Source organism: Penaeus vannamei, chromosome 18 (assembly GCF_042767895.1).
Source record: "Penaeus vannamei isolate JL-2024 chromosome 18, ASM4276789v1, whole genome shotgun sequence".
NCBI lineage: Eukaryota > Metazoa > Arthropoda > Malacostraca > Decapoda > Penaeidae > Penaeus > Penaeus vannamei.
Genome location: NC_091566.1, coordinates 9262413 through 9272412, shown reverse-complemented (window position 1 = coordinate 9272412; position 10000 = coordinate 9262413). Strand labels below are relative to the sequence as shown.

At 50.8% G+C, this 10000-nt stretch overlaps 1 protein-coding gene across 7 annotated transcripts in view; it reads right to left on the bottom strand.

The window, feature by feature from the left end:
* The window catches only part of Crk (Crk proto-oncogene, adaptor protein), a 103563-nt gene that overhangs the window by 29666 nt on the left and 63897 nt on the right, over window positions 1-10000 (bottom strand). Inside the window, exon 1 of one of the 7 annotated variants that reach the window (XM_070132849.1) lies at window positions 1832-2511. The exons of 5 other annotated variants lie outside the window; for them this stretch is intronic. In XM_070132849.1, the coding sequence (XP_069988950.1) occupies window positions 1832-1878 (47 nt within the window). In that variant the 5' untranslated portion in view covers window positions 1879-2511. Of the gene's footprint in view, window positions 1-1831; window positions 2512-10000 lie in introns of those variants that run through there. One more of the 7 variants, XM_070132850.1, reaches the window with a different exon arrangement.

The window sequence follows — 10000 nt, the reverse complement described above, 5'->3', positions numbered from 1 at the left end:
GCAAGAACAAGAAGGTAAAAAGGTGTAGGGGAAGAAAAAGAAAAGGGAGGAAAGAGTAAAGAGAAGGTGGAAGTGAAGGGAAGGTGAAGCGAGAAGTGGAAGGAAAAAACAAGAATGCGCGCGCGCGCACACACACACACACACACACACACACACACACACACACATACACACACACACACACACACACACACACACACACACACACACACACACACACACACACACACACACACACAGAGAGAGAGAGAGAGAGAGAGAGAGAGAGAGAGAGAGAGAGAGAGAGAGAGGGAAAGAGAGAGAGAGAGAGAGAGAGAAAGACCGCGGGGTGAGGAAAAGCAGAGAGCGCGTTGCAGGCGGAGCTAGAAAGGAGCGGATGAGAGGACAGAGGAGGGAGAGAGGGAGAGGGAGAGAGAGGGGAGGGGGTAATATGCACATCTTCAGCGAGGTAATTGATCCAGGCAAGCCGCAGAGTTGGAGGATAAACACCACGAGGCCTAACTCCCCCCACACCCCCACACCCCACCCCCCACCTCGCCTCTCCCTCCTCCGACATCCCATTCATATAACAGAACATTATGACAGGTCTGCTATCGAGGACCGTCTCTGTCAAACCGCGCCGGATACACGCAGGCGTAAATTGGCCAGGGAAAACAGGCGCCGTCTGCCCCTTCTGAATTCCTCATCCCCATCCTTACCCCTCTCATTTACCTTTCATAACTACTACTACTACTACCACTTCTTCTTCTTCTTCTTCTTCTTCTTCTTCTTCTTCTTCTTCTTCTTCTTCTTCTTCTTCTTCTTCTTCTTCTTCTTCTTCTTCTACTCCTCCTCCTCCTCCAATCCCCATCTCCCTTCGCATTCTCCATATTACTCCTCCCCTTCCACCTCCTTCCCCCTCCCTCAACTCCCCCTCCTCCCTTCCAACTTCCACCTCCTCCCCCCTACCTCCCTTCCTCCTTCCCCTCCTCCTTCTTCCCTCTTTTCCCTTTCCCTTTCCCTTTCCCCTCCCTCTCTCCCCCTTCCCCCTCCCCCTCCCTCTATCCCTCCCTTATAACAGAGAAAAGGATACGATCCCTAAAGCGGAGCCTTCACACATGCCACGCAGCGAGACAAAGCCGCCGGTGTTGATAAACAAGAGAGGACTGAAGCAACGACGCCCGTGCAACAACGGCCTCCATTCTGCTGCAAAGAATAAGGGCTCGGGAATCCTTCGGACCGCCCTCGGCCGCCCCGCCGTTTCCTTTCGGCGTCGTGGAACGTGGACTGAACGACGACTGATGCCGACAGATAGAATGGGAAATGAAGGGAATGGCAGGAGGGAGGGAGGGAAGGAAAGAAAGACGAGGTGAAGCATGCATGCAAAGGGCGCGAATCCTCCAGCTACCCTAGCTAAAAACCCTATGCCTTGAAATCAACTTATGCCAGGAGCATTAAACCAAACAAAAAAACTGCCTGGCTTAAGAGAGAGGGAGAGGGGGAGAGAGTGAGAGAGTGATAATGAGAAAGAGGGAGAGGGAGAGGGAGAGGGAGAGGGAGAGGGAGAGGGAGAGGGAGAGGGAGAGGGGGAGAGATAGAGATAGAGATAGGGGTAGAGAGAGAGAGGGAGAGGGGGAGAGAGTGAGAGAGTGATAATGAGAAAGAGGGAGAGGGAGAGGGAGAGATAGGGATAGAGAGAGAGAGAAAGAGAGAGAGAGATGAGAAGGTAAAATCGACATCGACGATGAAACAAGCAAACAAACGCAAATGCCATAAACATAAAAGGAACGGCAAAAGTCCTCTTTCCGACCTCCTCCCTCTTCATTCATTCCCCGATTTCGAAAGCACTCACCGTTCGCCGTTGAAAAAGCTCTTCCGCTCCGGCATGGCTGCAGGCATCGGGGCGGAGAGAAGTGCCACCCTTTTCCCAAGTCACACAAACACAGCGACTCCCGCCCACGCGCCCTTGCAACGCCCAGTCCTCGGATCACACCCGATCTGCCCCTCCGCGTGTCGTCCTCGTCGAAAGGAATGCGAGGAATCTCCCTGATCACTCGAGGCACGCGACGCCGAGGACGACCTTGAGCCGACGCCGGGCAGATCCTCGCACAGTTCCGTGTTCCGTGGACTTTCTTTTTTCTTTCTCTCTCCCCCGCAGAACACTATCTATTGTCTATCTGCGCCTCCGTCCCTGCATCCGCGTCTGACTGGGTGGCCTCTGGGGTGGGGAGGGCTCGCTATCTAGTCCTCCCCCGATTTTCAAATTCAAAACGATCTTTCAACACGATCCGAGTTTTAGATGCACACTAATGTCACGCAGTTTCCATAGAACTCAAAACACACGCACAAATACGAATCCGTGTAAGGCTAGGCGAGAGAAGCGGTTGGGAACTCAGGAGCCAAGACGCTTCTAGAACTCTCCGAAGAGGAACGGGCGGGCGGCGCACAGACAGACAGACGGGCGGTCGGACAGAGCGCGGGCGGGCGTTCGTACGGCAGGCGTCCACAACCGAGACTGCCGCCCGCGCCTCCACCGCCGCCTCTCCACAACCACCCGCCCTCAGGAGTGGAGGGGCGGAGGCACGGGCGGCCCTCCCCTACACACTTGACTAACTGGCCTTAACAACACCGACCGCCAACCCCCAACCACCTGTGCTCTGCTCGCTTCAAAAAGGTATTTTTATGTCCACACACACACACACACACACACACACACACACACACACACACACACACACACACACACACACACACACATATACATGCATACACACACACACACACACACACACACACACACACACACACACACACACGCACGCACACACACACACACACACATATATATATATTATATATATATATATATATATATATATATATATATATATATATATATATATATATATATATATATCCAGAAAGAGACAGAGAGAGGGCTCAAGCAAATGACAAAAAAAGAGAGATGAAAGACGACGAGAAACTGGCTACAATTCTCATACCAGTCCCTCCCTCCCTCCCTCCCTCTCTCGCCCTCTCCCTCCCTCTCGAGACGCCCTTGCACTGCCAATCGCGAGCCTAAAAATAACGCCCGTGACGCAAGACCTATGACAAATGACAGTCCGGATTCTGACATGGCTGACACAGCTGATGTTGAAGCTGACGCCGGCCTCTTCCGCTTGCATTCGATACAAACGGGAGGAGAGTCATTAGCGAAGGCAGGTAGACATGCGCACAAATATTTCCCCACACTTGATCGTCTCTCTCTCTCTCTCTCTCATTATCCATCTCTCTCTCTCTCTCTCGCTCTCCTTATCCATCTCTCTCCCCTTATCCATCTATCTCCCTCTCTTTATCCATCTCACTCCCTTCCTCATAAAGGAACCCCCGTCCTGTCATCCAACACCCCCTTCATCCCGCCTCATGAACCCTACATAACTCATGACACTCAAGATCTCTCACTTATTACCAACCCCATGAGACCTCATCACCTCTCTGCTCTGAGACGCTGGACACCTCTCGAAACTTGGAGATTATGAGAGTGCCTTAGAGAAAGAAGGAGGAGGTGAAGGAGGAGGAGGAGGAAGGTGTGAGGATGAGGACGAGGAGGAGGAAGGGGAAGAAGAGGAGGAGGAGGAAGGGGAAGAAGAGGAGGAGGAGGAAGGGGAAGAAGAGGAGGAGGGAGGGGAAGAGGAGGTGGAAGGGGAAGAGGAAAATGAGGAGGAAGGGAAAGGAAAGGAGGAAGAGGAGGAGGAGGGGACGAGGAAGGTGAAGAGGAAGGGGAAGAGCAGTAGGAGGAGGAGGAAGAGGAGGGAGAGGAGGAGGAGGAGGGAGAGGAGGAGGAGGAGGAGAAGGAGATGGAGGAGGAGGGGGAGGAGGAGAAGTAGGAGAAGAAGAAAAAGATGTGGAAGTTGTAGTTGTAGTTGTAGTTGTAGAAGCAGAAGAAGAAACGCTCATCATTTGGTTACTCACCTTCAAGATGGGAAATAACCGGATAGGAGGATAGGAGGAGAGGAGGAGAGGAGGAGAGGGGGAGAGGGGGAAAGGGGGAAAGGGGGAGAGGGGGAGAGGGGGAAAGGGGGAGAGGGGGAGTCCTCTCCCCCTCTCCTCATTAGCCTCTACTCAGCCTAGATAGTTAGTGGGACACGCGCCTCAATTACTCACCAGACTTACTTCTTTCCTCCCGCTCTCCCCTCGTGTTCTTCTTCTTCGTCTTTTCATCCTCACCCCTCGTTACCTTCACCTTCTTCTCTCACCCTCCCCTCTTCTCATTCCTCCTTTTTCTCTCTTCTCTCTTCTTCTCTTTCTTCCTCCTTCCGTCCTTCTCCTTCTTCCCCTGCCCCCTCTTCTCTTCTTGCTCCCTAAAGGCCCGTTCCCCTTAACGGCTATCTCTTGCATAAACATTTTATAAGACATCAAATGCACTTGCGTTGAGCAACTTCCCTAGAGTAAACAACCACTTCTAAAACTGCAAAAACAAAAGCAATAACAACAATTACCACAAATACCTCCCTACCTGTCCCTCTTTCATTCCCTTGCTCCCTTTCTACCTATTATCTTACCATTTCTCTTTCCCTTCATCACCTTTTGTTTTGCTCTTTCTTTTCTTCCCTTCCCTCTATCCACCTTCCCTCCCCCTCCCTATCCCTCCGTCCGAGGAACTGCACAAAAACACGCCCCGCCGTCCAGCGAGTAACGGTGCGGCGACGGCGCTGCGCCGGCCGACACATGGAGGGCGGCCGCCGCTCGCGGGTTGCCACGCCAATCAGGCGGACCGGAGGGGGTTCTCACGCGCCAGGCTTCCTTCGTCGCGGGGATTCCAGCAGCCTCTCTCTCTCTCCCTCTCTGTCTCTTTCTTACTGTAGTATCTTTCTATTTCTCTCTTACTTTTTCTTTCTCTTTCTCCCTTTCTCCTTCCCGCCTTCTCTCTCCCTCCCATCCTTCTTTCCTCCCTTCCCCCCTCTATCCACCCACCTAATATTAAACCTAGACGAGACCAGAGGTCGACTTCTCGCCCGCCCGCCCGCCCGCCCACCCCGGGGAGGGGGGGCGACCATACATATCTTGTACTCAGGGGCAGGGTGGGTGTGTAAGGGCAGCAACAGGTCTCTCTCTCTCTCTCTCTCTCTCTCTCTCTCTCTCTCTCTCTCTCTCTCTCTCTCTCTCTCTCTCTCTCTCTCTCTCTCTCTCTCTCTCTCTCTCTCAAGATGGCTCGTAAGGAGGAGGATCCTGTTCCTCGCGGGCGTCGGGTAGAGCGTGGGCGTGGGAGCGAGTTTCTGTTTTGTTCAGTTCATTTCTTCTCTTTCCTGGTCGCCGTTTCCTATATTTGTCGATGGAGACATGGCGAGATAGTTAGAAGTGACCGAATATATGGATCAGAAAGTAAGCAAATACACTTATAAAATCCTAAAAACACAAGATCCGAAAGAGTCGGCATCTTGTATCCTGATGCGTTCCATTTGTTCCACTTCATCGCAGAAACTCCTCCCCAAAAATAAAATTTGGGTTGGCGGAATGCGAAGCGTTTCCCTCTCCCCCCCCCCCTTATCCCCCAACCGCCCATCCCCCACATCCCACCCACCGCCTCTACCATCCCCCATCTTCCTCCTTCCCCCCATCCCCTTCTCCCTCTCCCTATCCCCATCTTCCTCCTTCCCTCCCATCCACTTCTCCCTCCTTCTATCCCCCATCTTCCTCCTTCCCTCCCACCCCCTTCTCCCTCCTTCTATCCCCCATCTTCCTCCTTCCCTCCCATCCACTTCTCCCTCCTTCTATCCCCCATCTTCCTCCTTCCCCCCCATCCATTCTCCCTCTCTATCCCCCATCTTCCTCCTTCCTCCCATCCCCTTCACCTTTCTCCACCCTCCTCCTCCTCCTCCTCCTCCTCTCATCCACCCTCTTCTTCCTCCTCCTCCTCCTCCCTTCCACCCTCTTCTTCCTCCCCATCCCACCCCCGTTCCTCATTATCCCCCTCATTCCGTAGAAACCGCGTAATATCGCCACGGCTGTTCCGATCTGTTACGTTACAGTGTGTAATGTTACCTCTTGTAATTGGTTACGTTTTTATGGAGGGCCATTTCCGGGCGCTTGTGAGGGGCGGTGTTTGCGGAGGCTGATGATTTATTTGTCTTGTGGGAGGACACACACAAGAGTGGGGGGGGGGGGACAGGAGGGACGAGAGGGATGCGAGATAGGGATAGATAGACGAAGTACGGATAAGGGGGAAGGAAGGAATGAGGCAAGGCAGAGAGAGAGAGAAATGGGAGACAGACACGCGTAGAGAAAGAGAGAAAGAGAGAAAGAGAGAAAGAGAGAAGAGAGAGAGAGAGAGAGAGAGAGAGAGAGAGAGAGAGAGAGAGAGAGAGAGAGAGAGAGAGAGAGAGAGAGAGAGAGAGAGGGGGGGGGGACCTGCCCAGACTGTACGCGTACAGACGGGCAGACAAAAAACAAAACAAAAAAACACTTCCTCCACTTAAAGCATCAAAATGAATTCCCTTAAATGCTACTCCTAGTTTATTGTTTGTATTTTCCCATCACCGTAAATTCCTCTCTTTCTTTATAATCAACACACCCTCCCCCATAGACCCCTCACCCACCTTCCTCTATCTCAGTCTGTCTTTCTCTCTCCCTCCCTCCCTCTCTTTCTCTTTTTCTCTCTCTCTCTCCCTCTCCTGTCTCTCTCTTACCCCACCTACTCCCTTCTCTCCTCTCTCCCTCTTATCTATCTCTTATCGCACCTACTCTCTCTCCCATCTCCCTCCTCTCTCCCTTCCCATCTCCCAGGCAGTAAATCTTTGCCCCAAATAGTATCTGGAAGCTTTAAAACCTCGAGGAAGCTTTACGGCGCCGCGGTAATGAGGAGGATCCAATAACGGGTCCTGGCTCGGTTGCCCGTGACTCACGTGAATGAGAAAGGGAAGAAGGGACAGGTAGAGGGAGGGAGGGAGGGAGAGAGGGAGAGAGGGAGAGAGGGAGAGAGGGAGAGAGGGAGAGAGAGAGAGAGAGAGAGAGAGAGAGAGAGAGAGAGAGAGAGAGAGAGAGAGAGAGTTGCATACATGTAGAGAGAGAGAGAGAGAGAGAGAGGAGAGAGAGAAATAGAAAAAAAATCTCATACGTTTTGAAATCACAGCTGGCAAAAAAGGAGAAATCGCAGCTGGCAAAAATAAGAAGAAAAATAAACAAGCAAACGACCAAATGAAGTAACAAGAAATCCAATTTGGTAATCGGACCTAGGCCTACCTGGCCCTGAGCCCCCGCAGAAAGGAGCAAGATGGATAAGCGTCTAAGAGAGAGAGAAAAGCGCACACGCGTTCACATCTGTCAAAACTTATTCTTTGGCATCACGTGACGAATGAAGCTTAATCAAACTTAATCGATTCTTATTAGCGGTTTACATGACATCAGCCACTGAAGTTCTCCTGCAACAAGACCAATTAGAATTTTGGGAATAGCGCGGGAAGGTTTGATGACGTCAGAAAAGGCATTCCCAAGCCTAGGATCGCCCCCAGCTGTTCCTTCGAGAAAGCTTTTACAACATCTATTCTTTCTCTCATACATGCAATAACTGACAACTTACTGTCCTTTTCTGACTTCCTTTCTTCCCCAGTCACTCATTTCCTTTCATTAAGTAATTTCTTCCTCCCTCTTTAATCAGTTTTCTCTATCTTTCATTCATTAATTTTCTCTAACTCCCATTTATCAATTTACCTCGACTCTCATCAATTCGTATTCCCCTTCTCTTATTCATGCATTTCTATTTGTCTCTCATCCATGCATTTTCCCTAAATTGTGAATTTTCTCTTTATCATTTCTCTCTCTCTCTCTCTCTCTCTCTCTCTCTCTCTCTCTCTCTCTCTCTCTCTCTCTCTCTCTCTCTCTCTCTCTCTCTCTCTCTCTCTCTCTCTCTCTCTCTCTCCTTCTCGTTTTTTGATCTGAACAATGTCACCATCAGCTTACTGAACCGTCACATTTTGTTTTAGTCTGAGAGGGTTCCACACTTAACTTAATCTGACACACTCTGGCTTCTTCCGGAACACCGTTTGTGAAGTCCATCACATCGGAAAAATCAACTACACCTGACAATACATCGAACGACTTCGCGACAGACAACCACAACAGCAGCATCAGCCTATCGCCGACCCTTGACGTCACGAAAGCTTCCCCGTGTTCCTCTCTCTCTCTCTTTCTTTTTTCTTCCTTTCAGAACGGGTGCACGTTCAGGAGCGGTTTCCGCCGCGACTAATGACCAGGGCAAATCCTTCTACTGATGAGAATTATGAAAGTTTACCAAAGGATAGAGTCTGGCAAAATAAAATGGAGTCCTCCCGGGGTCCTCCTGGGGTCCTCCTGGGGTCCTCCTGGGGTCCTCCTGGGGTCCTCCTGGGGTCCTCCTGGCCGTCCGTAGCGAAGGGACATCGGCATATACACACTTTCTTCGCCCAAAAAATGTAGAGAGGCAACACGGGGGTAAAGATGGGAGAAGGAACAAATGCATCATGTGAGCATTGCGATCACAAGCGCTACTCCAGATAAATCGGTAAATAAGTAAACACGTATATCAAAAAACATTAAAAAAAACACAGTGAAGAATATAAATAAAGGGCAAAAAAATAAAAAACTAAATAAACAAATCAAATCAGTGCATTCGTCCATCACACACTTTCCTTTGAAGAGTTCTCGTAGCGCTTCCAAATATATACATTCACAAACATTAACACATTCACCGAACTCACAAAGGACATGCAGAGTCAGCGGCCTCGCCACCGACGATATAATAACACGCGCATTTGCACTGGCTTAGCGAGTTAACTAAATACTTCCGTGTGGTTTTCGTGGATGTGTGTGTGTGTGTGTGTGTGTGCGTGTGTGTGTGCGTGTGCGAGTGTGAGTGTGTGTGTGAGTGTGTGTGTGTGTGTGTGTGTGTGTGTGTGTGTGTGTGTGTGTGTGTGTGTGTGTGTGTATGTGTGTGTGTGTGTGTGTGTGTGTGTGTGTGTGTGTGTGTGTGTGTGTGTGTGTGTGTGTGTGTGTGTGTGTGTGTGTGTGTGTGTGTGTGTGTGTCTGTGTGTGTGTGTGTGTGTGTGTGTGTGTGTGTGTGTGTGTGTGTGTGTGTGTATGCGTGCGGTGTGCGTGTGTGCATGGGTGGGTGTGTGCGTGTGCGTGTGTATGTGTGTGTGCGTGGGTGTGTGCATGGGTGTGTGCGTGGGTGTGTGCGTGGGTGGGTGGGTGGGTAGGTGGGTGTTTGTGTGCGTGTGCGTGTGTGTACGTGTGCTTGTGTGTGTATGCGTGTGCGAGTGCGTGTGCGACAATTGCTGAAAGAAGCAAAAGCAAACGAAAAACGACTCGCCCAAAAACGCACAACAAAGGCAAGACGAAGAGGGGACCGAATTGCCAGAGAAAAAAACGCACGCGGAAGAAAGAACAAAAGACAGACACAGAGCGAGAGACCGAAAGAGGAAGAGGGGACGCGGAAAAGAGGGACGCGCAAATGAGCAGACGGAGAAGGAGAAAAAAAGCCACAAGGAAGAGAAAAGAAATAAAGAGCCAGACATCCGACAGGGCGTGGCGCGGACACCAGCATCCTGCCCGAATTCCCTCCCGAGCGATGCTGTTCATGCTGCCTCTCGGCTCGGGCCGGCCTCTCCCACGCCATTCCCTGGCTGATCTCGCTTCTTCTTCTTCTTTTAATTCTTTTCTTTCTTCTTCGTCTTCTCCTCACTCTCTTTCTCTATCTATCTATCTATCTATCTATATATCTATCTCTCTCTCTCTCTCTCTCTTCCTCTCTCTCTCTCTCTCTCTCTCTCTCTAACTCTCTCTCTCTCTCTCTCACACACACACACACACACACACACACACACACACACACACACACACACACACACACACACACACACACACACACACACACACACACACACACACACTCACACTCTCACACACACACACACACACACACACACACACACACACACACACACACACACTCACACACACACACTCACACTCACACTCACACTCACAC